The following is a 16,393-nucleotide window of genomic DNA, read 5'->3' on the forward strand; positions in this document are numbered from 1 at the left end:
CTTGAATAGCACCTTGATGAGGTGTAAACCGCCCCCCCGCCCCCGGCACAGGGTCCCCGTCCTCTCTCCTCCACAGACCTGCAGGGCTGCTGGGCACAGGAGGCTGCTCTACCCGGCACGGGCTCCCGGCGTGCTCACTGCCGCCCAGGGCCTCCTGGGAACTGTCAGAGGTGCCCTGAAGGCTCCCCTCCCACAGCCCTGGTGAAAGGGGCCTTTCATTCCCATGGTGCTCTTTCTTGATGGGGGGGCGGGGGGCGGGGGAGTAGGAGGTGGTTACAAAGCTGTTGTTTTAGTTTGTAATGGACAAGGGTCACAGTAACGGGCCAGAGGTCACAAACACCCCTGTCCACCTCCCCTGAGGGTCCAGCCTCACCTGACCTTGCCTCAGCCTGGTCACCACCCAGGCCGTGTCCTCGCAGAGGCAAGGGAGCCGGGTCCCACACCAGCCCTGCCCTGCCATGGCCCAGCCCAGGTTCCTTCCTCAAACCGGGTGTCTGGGAACCCTTCTGAGTGCCGCCCAGCTTGCACCTGCACCCAGTAGGCTCCCTGAGTCTCTTCCTGTTTGGGGACCGTTTTGGTCCAGGCGGCCGCAGGGGAGAAGACCTCCGCGGGCCCAGCTGGCGCCAGAGAACAGCAGTCGGGCAGTCGTCTGGGGCTCACCCCACTCCCTGGAGGTGAGGCCTCGGTCTGGCGTGTCTGCTGTGAAAGGCCTCCAGTGGGGTCTCCGGCCCCCTGCAGCCCCCTCTCCCCAGTCAGGAGGCCGTCGGGAGGGCAGAGCCCCTGCCTGGTCCCAGGGGGCAGCTGCGCAGGGCTTGCTGAGCTCCTCTGGGCGCAGAGCAGTGCCCATGCCCGTGAGGCCTCCAGACAGGTGTGGGCCAGGCCAGCTGCTTCCCTGCCACCATGTCATCAGGCTGCCTCAGTTTCCCCTTCCTTCTCTTCATCTGATAGGAGCCACTGAAGTGCCAGAGGCGGGGGGTGGGGGAGGGGAGACAAAGTCCATTCTCTCAAGACAGACCTAGGGCAGAGGTGTGGAAGGTGTACACTCCAAAGGGGTCTCCAGGAGAGAGCAGGGAGGAGGGGAGCCCAGCAGGAAGGGACCGCTGGGCCCAATGCTCTGACACAGTCTGTGCCCCTTCAGGGGGGAAGCTGAGCAGCCAGGCACAGCCCTGGCCTGGCCGCAGGTGTGCTGTGTGGGCAGCGGGGCCGACAGATCCTTCCGGCCCACCCCATGTCCTTGGGTCCATGCTGTGGGCTTCCTCTCTGGACAGGTGACTTCAGAGTTTACCAAGAGGCCCTTGGACAGGTGAGCCTTTGAAAGCCTCTGCACTCGCCTGCTGACTCCTCCGGCTGCCCACTGAGTGTGTGGCTGGCGGGTGGGCAGGAACCGCCGCTCACAGGGGCCTGGGGCTGGGTGTGGACAGCAGCACCGTGCTCATCCCACGCAGGGGAGGAGGGCAGCTCGGAACATGAGGGGCAGTGAGACTGGGAGCCCCACTCCCCCCGGCGTGCTCCCACAGTCCTTCACCCGATGCTACCCCACTGTCCCCTCAGTCACTCGGGAGTCGGCTACAGGAGAAAGCAGTGAGCTGGCCCTGCTCTTTGCACACCAAACCACCGTGTCTTTAAGACGCCAGAGAAAGGACCCCTGAGTGCGCCCCCCAGCGTCACAGGGTGCGCAGGACTCTGCATGTGGGGGAGCTTCACGGAGCGGACAGCCAGCCAAGGGAGAGCTGCAGAGAGGAAACAGCGACAAGAATCGATGGAGTTACAAGGGAACCCAAATGGAGACGACTGAGACACAACAGCGCGGGCCGAGCAAGCCGCGAGACACGGCGCAGCGAGGAGGAGGAAAGCGTCTCGGAACTGGAGGATGGAGGGTGGAGGATGACCAGGGCCGCGCCGGGCCCAGGCCTGCATTCCTGCCCGCCCGCCCTGCCCACGGCCCCACTGGCAACTGGCAGACAGGCCCAGCCCAACGGGAGGTGTGCAGGTTCCACACAGGCATCTGAGCACGGCATCAGCAGGCGCACAGTGGGTGCTCCTGCCACCTCCCAAGGCGGACTCACCACGGAAGGACAGGTCCGCGACCTGGCAGCCGAGTGAGTGCCCGCTGCTCGGTGCCACGGCTGCTCGGTGTCACGGCTGCTCGGTGCCACGGCTGCTCGGTGCCACGGCTGCTCAGTGCCACGGCTGCTCGGTGCCAGGCTGCTCGGTGCCACGGCTGCTCGGTGCCACGGCTGCTCAGTGCCACGGCTGCTCAGTGCCTGTGTTCTGATGAACTTCCTTGGAGGAATGTCCCTGTCAGCCCTGGGGAGACGCATGTGCTTCTCGCTCCACCCCACGCTTAACCATTCAAAACTAAGGAAGGACAATTAGTGTCAAAAGGGTTAAAACAAGTGCTGTTTGAGCATTTCAAAAAGACCAGGACACCTATGATTCAGCAAACAGGGAGTAACTAAAAGAAATAAAAAGCCATTCAGTTGCCAGAGTGACGTGTTCATGAGTAGACACGAAGGAAACCCATTTCTCAAAGGGCGCCCGCCCCAGGTCCGAGAGGCCTGTCTGCCCTGCCCACCCACACGCGCCGGCTCGGGCCTGGCTAGATTGGAGAGGTAGGGTGTGAACGCTGGACTGATGAAGACTGAAGACCATTTTCTCCCCTGGAGACCAGCCTGATCGGAACGAACTGAGGAGAATAAAGCGGCCCCTTCCTGTCCTTGGGAGCAAACCTGCTCCGTGTCCATCTCTGCAGCCAGGTCTGCTCCCCGCAGGAAGGGGTGGGGCAGTGACAAAGCCCTGCTGGGGACACGGTCCTGTGCACAGGCCCCCGAGTCCCTGCCCATAGAGCCCCTTTACTGGTGCTGCCGGCCGGATGAGCGAGAGTGGGAGCCCGGGCTGGAGGGCAGTGAGCTGCCGCTGGGGGCCTGCAGAGCGCGGGGCTCGAGTGGCTGGCTGGCCGGGCTGGTGTCCCCCGTCCCCGGCTCCTCGCTGTTTTCTTCCTTCAGGCTGCTCTGCTGCTCCGGACACTCGAAGTGGACACAGTGGAACACCTGGTGAGAGAAGGCATACGCCGTGAGTGACGGTCAGTGTCCCCCTGGGGCTGCCACCCGGCGGGACCCGGTCCTGCTGCCTGCCCGTGCAGATGCCCAGCAGCAGCTGGAAGGCTGAGGCACAGTCAGGGTAAAAGCAGATGAACCATGAAGTTCGGCACCAGGACTGGACTCCTCTGATGTTGGTTACTTTTGTCTCCGATGTTGGTTAGCTCTTCTCTTTAATTTGTTAATTCTTGCATTGGGCAGTTGGGTTAAAAGTCTGTGGGGCAACATGGACTATGGAAATGGTGGTGAAGATGCTAAAAACCTCTGAGTTGTACACTTTCAATAGGTGACTTGTATGGTATGTGAACTATCTCAATAAAGTTACTTACAAAAAGCCACAGGGTATCACCCCAGAGGAGGACCCAGGCTCATCTCCTAGGGTGCAAACCAGCCCCTCCCTCCCTAGCCTCCTCTGGGTGCCTAATTAGACGCTGGGGAGGGGACTTCACCTGCCATGCCTGGGCCAACCTGCACCCAAAGCCTCACCCGGAGGAGCCCCCCACCTGGACCGCGTCACCATGGAAGCAGTTCTGGGCTCTGCTCAATGCTGGGCCAGCTGCAGTGCAGACCGGGCTCCACGCAGCAGAGCGCTCAGCCAGCGAGGGCGAGCCCGGGCCTGACCCTGACCCCGAGAGCAGCAGCATGGCTGGGGGAAGGGCTGTGACCCTGACCCTGACCCCGAGAGCAGCAGCATGGCTGGGGGAAGGGCTGTGACCCTGACCCTGACCCCGAGAGCAGCAGCATGGCTGGGGGAAGGGCTGTGACCCTGACCCTGACCCCGAGAGCAGCAGCATGGCTGGGGGAAGGGCTGTGACCCTGACCCTGACCCCGAGAGCAGCAGCATGGCTGGGGGAAGAGCTCTGACCCTGACCCTGACCCCGAGAGCAGCAGCATGGCTGGGGGAAGGGCTGTGACCCTGACCCGGACCCAGAGAGCAGCAGCATGGCTGGGGGAAGGGCTGTGACCCTGACCCTGACCCCGAGAGCAGCAGCATGGCTGGGGGAAGAGCTCTGACCCTGACCCTGACCCGGAGAGCAGCAGCATGGCTGGGGGAAGGGCTGTGACCCTGACCCTGACCCCGAGAACAGCAGCATGGCTGGGGGAAGGGCAGTGTGAGTGTGACATGCCTGGTACAAAGGAGGAGGTCACGCTGGTGTGAGTTGGAGCGTGTGCAGGGGGTCCGTCCGAGGTGGACCTTTGGGACCCGCACCCCCCAGCACACAGAGAGTCCTCTCTCCACGGGCTCCAGCTCTCGCTGGGCGCCGCCCTGCGCACAGTCTGGAGTACACGCATGCTGGGAGCTTTACGGAGATCAATGTCCAGATCCTCAAGTTGTTTTCTAAAATGGCCCAAGACCATGACTCGTATAATTTTTAAAAACATAACTGGATTTTTTCTGAATTATGAAAACATTTTCAAGCTGCCCTGGATGTACGTTTCCCACAATCACTTTCACATTTGCTTTGCCTTATTCAATGGGTTGGTTGAAATCCATTTTAGCAAATCATGTCATCAAACATTTATTCCTAATAATTAGTCCTGTCTTCCACCTTCTTTATTTTTTTCTATCTCATATTAACAAAAATAACTATTTAAACTTAAGAACTATTTTACTTATCAACCTTAAGTAAAATGTTCAAAGGACTCCATGTTTCCCACAGCCCTTTCAGGAGGCAGGGCCTGCGGCAGGGGGAGGGGGTAAAAGTGTTCCAGGTGCGGGGATGTGGGGAGGAATGAGGTCTGAGCAGATGTGAGCAGCAAACTGAGGGGAGAAGGGCTGTCGGCCGGTGAGGGCTTTGGAGCAGGGACCCTCCACGGCCTGCTCCCCCGATGAAGCCCACAGGCCCAGCCTGTGCATCGTCCCACACGGAGATCGTGCGGTGGGAGTGGATGTGCTGGTGCGGTGGTGCCAGGCAGGGTACTGGGGAAGACACTGTGGAGGGAGGTCAGCTTGGCCCTCTGCGGCTTCCTCCACCAGTGGTGGGAGCTTCGCGCGCGAGGCCACAGAGGCCAAGAGGAGGCGCTGTAGTCCGCCACGTGCTTTAGAGAGAAACAGCCACACATTGTTACTTGTTAGAGGTGAGGTCTAGATGGTGGGATCCACCAAGAAGGTCCCGACCTGCAGGCTGAGGGGGCTGGCACAGCTCCCTGGGGAGGCCGAGGGGTGAGCAGGGGTGAGGAGGGGCCTGCAGGATCCAGCGGAGGCAGAGGTGAAGGTCAGGGCAGGCAGCAGGGAGCAGACGCAGCCTCGACTGGAATGGGATTGAAGGTGAGTTCCAGCTCCTGAGGGTCCTGAGGGCCCGAGAGCGTCTTATAGACACTGGTGAGCTGAGCCAGACATGTGACAGGAACTGAGGCTGGGGGGCCAGGGGGCAGAAGACAGCTCCGGAACCAAAGCATCTGGACAAACTCCGGCAGGGCCGGCTCTCCAGCGCTCCTTACTCTGAGGCTTCCTGCCCTTGGCCCCCAGGCTCCTCCCACACTGACCAAAGGCCCTGGGTAAATAAGACGGTGTAACCTGTTGTAACGCTGTCCTTGAACCTGCGAATGCTAGGACTCAATCCTCAGTGACTGGTTTCCACGGCTACGCCTGCAAAGGGCTGGTGGCTACCTGAAGCCGGTGGGGACAGCAAAGGAGACCCACAGGGCGGACACACTGCTGGCCCTCCCCTGGCCACCCAGTGTGCACAGAGAATGCTGACCTCATGCTTCCTTGGGGAGGGGTCCACCCTTCCCTCCCCAGGGGCCTGCTGGCTAGAGAGGAGCCAACGTGCTTGGGATCTGCCCACGATTGGTAAGTCCATTTCCGGATAGGGCCCATCCGAAGGGAATAAGGCACCGGTACCCGGGGTGTGGGCAGGATGCAGGCAGGGCTGCTGGACACGCGCCACTCTCCCTGAGGGAGGCCCAGGCAGAGGAGACTGTAGGGGGCTCAGGAGGTAGAGCTGGGGGGTCGAGGGGCTTCGTCTACAGCTTGAGCAGGGCCACATGTGCACACTGTGCATACACACACACACACAGACCCGTCTGCTGTAGAACCAAGTTCAGAGAGAAGACAAATGTAATATCAACTGTGAAATTATATTTAAAATAGAAATCTGTGCTTTCCTTCCTGCATCACTATTTTTCCATATTTCCACTTCAATTCATTTATCTACCACTGTTTCAAATTTCACATTTCAAACTCTAATTCTGAGACTAAGTGAGGCATTCATCTCCGGTCTGCTCTCCTCATTTTCTCTTCGAGTGAGCTGATTCTCCCCTGGAAGCTCAGGCCTTTGCTGTCCTCGCCATGGCACTTCCTGCGGACTCCACGTGGCAGCTGCTCACGCCGGCCGGTCTCTCGTTCTTCCTTTCTTTCCTTTCTCTCTTCCTTCTATATCAAAACTCCCTCTTTGGGCCCATCTGCAGGTTCTAACCGTCAACAGCCAGATGGGAGGGCCTTTAAAACTGCGTAAGCCCTGCGCTCCGACCTGCCTGGCACAGGGTAAACTTGAAAATCTTCTCCTAAGTGACAACATTAATCTAGTCTTCTCCATCGGCCTCACCCTCTTTAAGCATTTGGAGGGACAAGACCATCTCTGCCGGGTTATGGACAGTCTCTCTTGCTTTATGAACACTCCTCCTCCCAAGCACGGGACAGGCTGGGCCACGCCCAACAGGCTTTCGCTGAGTGGCCAGGGCAATCCCTCCAAACACCGCTCTGCTTCTTCACATCCACCTGACACTTGCTGCCCCTTGAGCTGCCTGAAAGCGAGCACACGGCCCGTCCTCTCCCCGGGAAGCGAGCACACGGCCCGTCCTCTTCCCAGGAAGCATGCGCAGTCTCTCTGAACATGGTGGCTGCACTGTTCTGCGTTGTCCCGTTCCTGAACCCGCCTCCCTACCCTACCCCATCTTGCTCTTAACCGGCTGCTCGTGTAATCCACACTCCGCCTGTCAGTGCCTCTCAGCTCCAGGCTGATGCTCGTCCCTGCGCGGAGTTGCATCTGTCCTCATTTCCTCCCTCAAGCGCTCCCCTCCTGTGTGGAATGGGCTTTCTCCCCTGTGCCCTAGTGAGCTCTTCGGCCTCCAGATTTCCTGGTGAGCTCTGCACAGCCCTGCCTTCCAGGCTTCAGGGGGTCTCCTGCCCCAGGGCCCAGCCCTCCTGCCTCTGTCTGCTGGTGTGTGGGTGCCCCTCTGACTCAAGGACCACGTATGCCGTCCTTTCTCCCACTCAGGGCCTTGCACAAGAATAAACAAATCAATAAAAATCCAGGATGGAAAAATAAAGTTATAAAAGATCTCAGTGTGGCCGGGCTCTGAATGGCTGGTTCTTCAGAACGAGCCTCTCACCTAAGAAAAGGTCCCCATCAGTGAGGCTGTCTGGAGGGCAGGGGGCTTGCTACCCCTGAGCTGGAAGAAAGCCTGGAAGACACCGTCCGCCGAGAGCACTTGGTACGTGTCCACGCCTGACTCCTGCTGCCTGGTTCCCGCCTCAGACCCACTCCTCCAGCCAGTGATGCTAAGGGCATGCCTTCAGCTCCTGTAACCAACCTGTTTTAAAATAATAATGTAATTGGCCACTTTCCCCAACACACCTAACTATACCAACGGCAAATCTCGCTGTCTGTTTTGGCTTTCTCCTCTGCATATTTCTCCAGAAATCATAACCATTCCTCCCGACACCGCGGGGCTCAGGCAGACCTTCCATCTAAGTCGGGGAAACTGGAGGCGCTTGTAAGTCCCACCGCTACCTGCCGCCGAGCTCCCTGGGCGCTGGGAGGCGCTGTGACCAGAGAGGGAGGCCGACAGGAGGACCCAGGCGGCTCGGAGCCCCACTTTGGTCAGAGACCCCCGAGCCCCAAGAGTGTCACTAAAGGCCCAGCTAACTTTTGTGCGGTCCCCTGGCACTTCCGGAGGGCACGCAGGCTCTGAGGTTCAAAGGCAACACGCAGGAAAGTTACCTTCATTCAGTCACAAAACTGAGGGGTGAAGACTCGATGTGAGAGGGTGCTTACAAATGGAAAGATGGGTGAGGCCTGGAGTCAGTGGAGAGGTGGAGAGTGTAGTGGGCGTCAGAGTGAGCAGGCTGAGGACAGGCGAGGCCGGGCAAGGGCACCGAGGGCAGGAGAGAACTCCTTTAGAATACTACAAAAGGAATGCAGGCACATGGCGACAAATAATGTGTCTAAAGAAAGTGGACGACTACAAACACTTAAACCTCGTGTAAAAAAATCTTAATAATGTCAATGGAGCCGCTTGGAAATGGAGCAGAGCTGCCATCCAGGAGGCACTGCCTGGCAGGTCCTGGGCCACAGACGTTCGGGCGTTAAAACGGGCGAAATAACCTCTGTGCTGCGCCTAAGGCAACGCTGTGCCCAAGAACTGTTTGCAAGGATAAGGAGGAGGCAGATACTGTGACTACCCCCTGGGACTATGGGGCTGAAGATTTTAAACTGTTTAGAATTAGCATCATTGTGTTATGTTCTCGGCACCAACAGAAACTCCTTCCTTCCACTGATTGTCCCCCTTCCCTTCCTCATAAATACGGGGGCCTTTGTCTCCTAATTGGGACATTGTTTGGGCTTCACCTGAAGATGCTTCCTGAATAGCTATTCTTTGATCTCAAATAAATGCCTGTTGCCTCTCACTGGGAAAGGCCTTTTATTGTTAGGAGAACACCTGAAATCCCCGGAGGCAGAATTTAACCATTTAGGACAAATGAAAAAGACTCATTTTTAAATGAAGAATAACAGAACTTGGTAACAGGCCCAGTGAGACTGACAGGAAGAAAAGGGGCCGGGACTCCAGGTTCTCTGGGAGGAGACTGGCAGGCGCAGTGCTACCCTCTGGGGGTGAGAGCAGTGGGGCCCCAGGGGGCTCCAGCTCAGCCAACCACCCAGGACCTGTGCTCATCTGAGATCCTTCACTGGTTTTGTTTTTGAAACGTTGACCGTCTTATTGAGCAGGAACGTTGACTGGGGTGCACACTGCCCAGCCCAACAGGGGAGAGGGCGGGGCAAAGGTGCCCGAGGTCACACCCATGGGGGTGGGGGGTGGAGGATTCAACCTCAAGGCCCAGCAGCTCCAAAGCCTGTGCTCTCTCAGTACCAGGATGCCTGCCTCATACAGAAAATTATAACAGCACGTGATCGGTGACCAGAAATTAATTTTGCCTGGAAGGGGAGGTTAGGGAAGGTCAGAGAGGGAGACGCCTTGAAGAACTGGGAGGCAGACAGGGAGGGGAGTGGCTCCCTGATAGAAGGGACAAAGGGGGAACTTCCAGATAAAGGTCTGGGCCCTGGCACCTGGTCACTGGAGAGGCGCTGCTCACCCCTCCGTGGAACAGTGTGCTGGCTCAGTCATCCGAGCTGCTACTCCCGCCCACCAGCCTCGCACCCAACAGGGCGCCAGTGCAGAGTAAGCGCCCTGGTGCTTGTGCCTCACCACCACCACCTGCGCAAGGCTGGGCCCCTGCCCTCCGGAGGCGGCACCGAGAGGCCTGTGGCTGGTCCTGACAATGTTCTTGGGAGCAGAGGTGGGAAGTCAGCCTGCCCAGGAGAAGGGGCTCCTTCGCCGGTTGCCATGTGGCGAGGGGTGCGACCTCTGCTCTTTTCACCGGAAGCTGGAGGAAGTATGTCTTGGAGGAGTCCTCACTACCGGTGGGGGGTGCCATCTGGAAATGTGTGGCCCGTCCCCCCAGGTCCGCTAGCTCCCCTCCCACGCGCACCTGTGGGCCTCCCTGTAGGTACAACAGGCAAGTCCTGACTTTCTCTTCGCTCAGAAGCTTGTGGGATTCAATTTCTTTCCTCTGAACCTTCCCCGCACTACACCTCGGAAAGGCTGTGTCCGAGAGTGAATGAGGCGTACAGGGCAGAGCCGCAGTGCTGATTTATGCAGAACCATTCCGCAGTCCCCGCATCATCTTCCCTCCTCCTTTCGGCAATCGTGTATCCCATTAGCCTGTTTGATTGCCGCCGCTCACAAAGGGGCACCTTCGCTGAACCAGCTTCAATGGCCTCTGGAGCTGTCCCCCGGGAGGAGCCTGCTAATTTAGAATGTAGTCCCGGGCATGAATCGCACAGGCCGCGTCACCACGGTGTCCTTCCTCGCAGCTGCTGTTTAGTATCACTTCGCCTCTCCTCTCCGGGAGCCATGACTTGGACACGACTGAGGTGGTCTGGGGTGTTCTTTCCTCCGTGAATCCTGGGAAGCGGGTCCACAGCTGTGGTGGCCCCTTCTCTGAGCAGACTGACTCCGCTGTCGGTGCTTTTCACTGCAGGGGCTCCCCGAGCACTGTTTGCTCCATACACCTTCCTGGTTCTTAAAAGCAGAGACGCCTCTGCTAATTTTCCCAAGTTGGCTTAAGCGTCCACCGTGAACTGCAGCAGAAATTGGGGAAATTAATAAATGGTGACCAATGACTCTACCTTGCTTTTCTGGTTTCTCCAGAGTAACTGTCACCGGCTGCTTTCATTGCAACCAATACAAATCGGATTTCTGACCCAAGCTTTCAACTTCCATTTACCGGGCAGCAGATCTTTGTAAAGAGACCCAGTGCTAATGATGCCTGCCCGCAAGTCAGGGGCGAAGACAGGGCTCCTGAGGGGCCACCTGAGGGCTTCCTGTGTTTCCCCCACACGTGCCGTGGCAGCAGCGCACCCACTCAGCTGCAGGAACCCAAGTGATCCCAAGATGGTGATGTGAACATCTTTCTTCCTCCCCTCTTGGGAGAAGGGTCCCTCTGCAGGATGTTTCATTTTTGTTCCTTTAAAAATGAAGACCAAACCCTGACTGGTTTGGCTCAGTGGATAGAGCGTCGGCCTATGGACTGAAGGGTCCCAGGTTCAATTCCGGTCAAGGGCATGTACCTTGGTTGCGGGCACATCCCCGGTAGGGGGTGTGCTGGAGGCAGCTGATCGATGTTTCTCTCTCATCGATGTTTCTAACTCTCTATCCCTCTCCCTTCCTCTCTGTAAAAAATCAATAAATTAAAAAAAAAGAAATGAAGACCAAACCCTGACTGGTTTGGCTCAGTGGATAGAGCACTGGCCTATGGACTGAAGGGTCCCAGGTTCGATTCCATAAGGGCACATGCCTGGGATGCGGACTTGATGCCCAGTAGGGGGCGTGCAGGAGGCAGCCAATCAATGATTCTCTCTCATCATTTATGTTTCTATTTCTCTCTCCCTCTCCCCTCCTCCCTGAAATCAATAAAAATATATATTTTTAAATAAATAAATAAAAATGAAGACCAAGTGTTTCTGACAAAACATCCCTTTTTAAAAACCAAAGTGTTACAAATGGATCTGAGCAGCCCTAACCACTGTTTCCAGGTAAGGAGCCTGCTTCCCAGGGAGACGTTTCCAGACTGTGAGCCACACTCATCAGAATGCTCAGGGCGACAGGACACCCAATAGTTTTGCACAAATATTCATTCATTCCTAATGGTTTCTTAGTGACACTGCTTATATGTGGCAACAGTTTTCTAACTCTCCAATGTCACTTTCTCATAGCACACAGGCCAGGGCACCCACAAATAACTAGAACTCCACTGCTTGGAAGGTCCTGGAAAAAGAGCCTTTCTAATACTATTCCCTCGGGCTGCCCGGGGATTCCTGATTCCCTTTCTCACGTTTGCATGCTCGAGTTCCAGGGAGAGCAGTTCACTCACTCAGCTAATTAGGCCCTGAAGTGTAGGAGGTATCTTTTCATTTTGGAAAAACAAAAATACAAAAAAGGGAAGTGTTCTAGCTTCAGGCAGCATCTGGCAGGTGTGGCCTTACTGAGGCCCCTTCCCGGAGCCTGGCATCACAAGAACCTGGCTGTGGCCCACCGCCCTGGGAAGGCAGGTGCGTAGCCCGCCCGCCGTCCGTCCTGGGAAGTTCTTCACTTCAGCCCGGGGGCGGGCGCGGCTTGTCTGGAAGAGCTCCGGCCGCTAGGCCATTTCAGGCCCAACTCCTACCTGCTGGCTCAGCACTGGGACACGGGTTGGCTTATCCTCCCACGCCGATGTCTCCATTCCTCTCACTGCTCAGTGGCTCCTGGCTCAGGTTCTGGGCATCTTCTTCCAGCCAGTTGTTTGGTGCAGAATTACTGCTGCTCCAATACCAGAGGCACAGGACTAAGAGTGTTGGAACAAGGATATATGCTCGTTCTTGTGTCATTTCCCTCTTTTCCCAGTAAAATCTTCCATAATAGACATTTAAGTATAAAGATGCCTACAGAAGGACCTTTTATAATTATGCTACAAGTGAAGTATTTTTCTGCCGTTTTTGGTCTCACTGGGCAAGAACCTTTAAGATCTTGTTCACTCTCCTTATTTCAGAGACAAGTGTCCTGAGCACCAGGGAGGTGAAATGACCTGCTGGGGTCACACAGCAGGTTGGGGTGAGGCTGGCACCAGTGCCGAGGTCTCCACACTTCTCTATCACCCTCCGCTCATTCCCCACCTCTCTGCCGCATTCATATGGCCGTTTCTCAGGCTTACTTCTAGACCCTTTCTTCTTAGCCTGACTCTTCCAGGCCCCTGACCTTGACCATTATCTGCACGTGCAGTCCTTACATCCACGTCTTGGTTTGGATGGCTCACCTTTACCCCTCACCTTTTATTTTCTTGGAATAAATGCTTTCAGACTTCCTCCTAGCCAGCACAGCCCCACTGTTCTCCAAGGTCATGGGGATTGCAGCCTTGGTGCGATCTTCTGTTCTCCCTCGTTCCTCAGATCCAGGTCATCACCAGTGAGCCCTGAGAGCTGATTTCCCTCAGAACCCACACCAAAGCTCTGGCCCGTCTGATTTATGGAGGGGCTGCTGGGTGCTGGGGCACGGAGAGGCCATGGCATGGTCTCTGCCCTCAAGAAGCGCAGGTGAGGCCTCCTGCTAGGACTGTTATGCAAACTCACAGGTGCAGGCTGGCCTACCTGAACTCGGCCCTGCGGTTCCAGTGCTCACCCTCTCTCTGGCCCCTACAAATGCCACTTCTGCCTCCAGTGTACAGCACAGGGCACCCAGGCGCCTTTCAATCCCGGTTTGTTTCAGTGACTCCTGTTTCCGAGCAGGTTTTACTTGTGAGCATCCCTTCCGCATCACTGCTGTGTGCAACCTGCAGGGCAGGGGTCTCTGTCCTGGCAGAAGGGGCTTGAGGGCTGGAACTGGCTCTCTCTGCAGGTCAGGAGCACACAGAGGGCGGGATCTGCATCTTTGGAGTCTGCCGCTGGGATGTTTGTGTCAGTTCCGGTGCTGACCCCTAGGAATTCTGCCTTAGGAGGCAGCACATGACCGGGTGACCTTAAGGGCTCGCAGGACCTCCTCTAGAGGAAGCTGCAGGGGGTCCCGGGGAGGCAGAGGGTGTGGTAGGACCTGGGGGCTCCGGGCTGGGAAATCACAATCACCAGGCCAGGACGGAGGTCTAATGGTGGTTGTTTTAAACAGAGTCCGTTTTCTCTGTATTTTTTTCTTCACTAGAGCCACATGTTGCTATGGGAACGAGGATAGCACTGGGAGCCCACAGCCACTCACGGGCCTGACAGAAGCGTGTGAATAAACTGTGCGCCTCACTCCAGGCTCTGCTGAGCGGTCTCGGAGGGCAGCTCAGGCAGCCACATGCAGACTTTCTGTCCTGCCGGGCCCCCTGCTGCGGGACCTCCTGCCACGGGCCAGTGGGCAGCAATGAGCCGGGTGGAGGGATCTGCCACCCTCCCACGCCCTCTCATTCACCTCCACCCAATTCCCAAGGGCCTGCTCACTGGACCCCTTTCTTAGGTGAGGTAAGGCCCCCTCCTCCCGCCCCTCCACCCCCTATCTGCTGCACATCCATCCACACCAGCCCTGCTTCACCTCATGCCTCTCCACTTTGGTCTGGATCACCGACTGCTAGTCGCAATGTCCCTAGAACTAAGGCCCTCTTCACGGGGTTGATTTCTCTCCGGCAGTGAACCTGCAACCCCCCAGGAGGGCCCTGCCTTGCTTCTCTCCTGTGCCTGGCTGCCCAAGCCCGCCACAGGCACCACCTGCTCACTAAGGTCTGACTCAGACGGCTCACTCTGCGGCGTCATCAGTTATTATGCCTTTAGAGACTACACAAAGGTGTGAACATGCTTAGCCATAGGGTAGGCTGCACATATTCAACTTTGGTAGAAAACTTCTCCAAAGTGACTCTATCCATTTACACTCCCACAGCACTGGTGAGAACTGCCCATCACACCTCATCTTTGCCAGCACCTGGGACTGAGTTTCCTCATTTTCACAATGCAGTGAGGGTAGCTCCTATTTCACATCTGAGGGTTACAGAGTGTAATAAATAAAAGGGTTTGGAGTAGGGCCTGGCACATAGTAAGTGCTCCATAAGTAACAGTTGTAATTTATTATTATTATAGTTTTTTATTATTATCCTAAGTGAGGAGATGCTGAGGTATTTGGCATACATATTTTTCCACAGACAAAAGTTTCTGGTTTAAGAGACTCCACTGACAACAGAAACTCAGCCTTGAATGCCACAATCTCTCGACAAGTTGAATTACTAAGTCTTTTCCTTTATTTGGCTGACTGGTGGGAGAGGGAGAGATGGATGGACAGACCGAGTGATTCACTCACTCATTCAGCCAGCAGGTACTCTACGTACACACGCGCCAGGCCCATGCTAGGTGCTGGGGATATAAAGATAAATACGACACGCTTCTCTCCTCAGCCACATAAATTCGATAAGTAAATGGAACCCTGAGAGCTGCCTGAGACTGTCAATACCATCTTCAGTTGTGTTATTGACTTGGCAAAGGCTCTCATGTGGGTTCTCATGAGCAGGAACTGTCTACACTGCAGAGTGAGTGTTTCCTACAGTCCCTTTTAACCCTTGGGGCTGCTGTGCCCAGGAGCTCAATGCCTAATATAAAAAAATCACACCAAAAAAGATGGTGGCATAGATAAACACCTGAACTTGCTGCCTCGCACAACCACTTCAAAACTACAACTAAAAGACAAAACGGACATCATCCAGAACCATGGGAAGGCTGGCTGAGTGGAAATTCTACAACTAGAAGGAAAGAGAAAAGTACACTGAGACTTGGAGAAGGAGCGGAAGTAAAGTGCAGAGGTACGGAGGCGCGCACACAAAGGGCTGGCAACTGAGTACACTGTTGTCTTTTTCAATCGGGAGGGAGACACAAGCTCCCGAGTGCTCTGAACTCCAGTTCTGGGTGAGACTCTGGGGACCAGACTCATACAGGGAGAAACTGGACTGGCATCAGGCAGAACTTGAGGGCGGCTTTCTCTCAGAGTTGTTTGCAGCAATCATTGTTCCTGCACGGTGCCGCAGGACACAGAGACACAGGACCTCTTCCAGGCAGGGCTGATGGTCAGCCATTGCTGTTTGCTCCACCCTGGTGATTCCCTGAGACCCTGCCCCACCCAATTTATGCGCAGAGGCTTTTGCATATGAATGGCCTGGCCCTTTGCAATCTGAAACCTAACATACTGCAGCTGGGTCAAAGAGCCCCAGAGCCTCCAAAAGAAGAACAAAGGCTCAACAACAGCTTGCATTGCTTCACAGCTGGGCCTCAACTGGGCACCTCCAAACCCCAAACAAAGAGAAGGAATCTGCAGATCTCTCTGTAGCTCCTGCTGGGTGGCCTCTCTCCTTGGAGATCCAAGAGCCAATGTACCCAGTGGTCAGAGTGGGACCATCCAGACTACAACTCTTCAGATCCATAAGAGACACACTCAGGGGGCAGACTCAGTGAGCACCAAAGCCCCACTGAAGCAAGTCTTGCCCTATAAGGGTGTCTCCAGCACAGTTCTCCCAGCGTAGACACAACTGATCCTCACAGCCAATTGGCCTGGAGGTCAATTCCTCCCAGTGATACCAATAACAATCAAGGCTTAACTACAACAAGACTGTGCACAAAGCCCACAAAGGGGTGCACCAAGAGTGTCCACCTCAGGTAACTGGGGAGGCTGAGCCACTGGGCCCTACAGGACACCTAGCACACAAAGCCACGCTATCAACACAGGGAAGCAGCCAAAATGCGGAGACAAAGAATCAGATCACAAATGAAAGAAATGGAGGAAAGCAAACTACTGGATATAAAGTTCAAAACCACGGTTATAAGGTTACTCAAGAATCTTCTAGAAAATGCTGATAAATTTAGTTAGACCCTCGAGGATATGAAAAAGGACCAACTAGAAATTAAGCATACACTGACTGAAATAAAGAATAATATACAGAGATCCAACAGGAGACTAGAGGATCCCAAGAATCAAGTCAAAGATTTGAAATATGAAGAAGCAAAAAACACCCAACCAGAAAAGCAAAAAGC

The 16,393-nt window shown here is 55.8% G+C and overlaps 1 protein-coding gene across 2 annotated transcripts in view; it reads right to left on the reverse strand.

Annotated features, from left to right (window-relative positions):
* Window positions 1-2,475: 2,475 nt before the first annotated feature.
* Window positions 2,476-16,393, reverse strand: part of BTBD9 (BTB domain containing 9) — a 482,681-nt gene continuing 468,763 nt past the window's right edge. For both annotated transcript variants that reach the window (XM_054722627.1, XM_054722628.1), the window contains one exon: window positions 2,476-3,050. In XM_054722627.1, the coding sequence (XP_054578602.1) occupies window positions 2,853-3,050 (198 nt within the window). In that variant the 3' untranslated portion in view covers window positions 2,476-2,852. The remainder of the gene's footprint in view (window positions 3,051-16,393) is intronic.

Source organism: Eptesicus fuscus, chromosome 10, assembly GCF_027574615.1.
Source record: "Eptesicus fuscus isolate TK198812 chromosome 10, DD_ASM_mEF_20220401, whole genome shotgun sequence".
In the NCBI taxonomy this organism is placed as follows: Eukaryota; Metazoa; Chordata; class Mammalia; order Chiroptera; family Vespertilionidae; genus Eptesicus; species Eptesicus fuscus.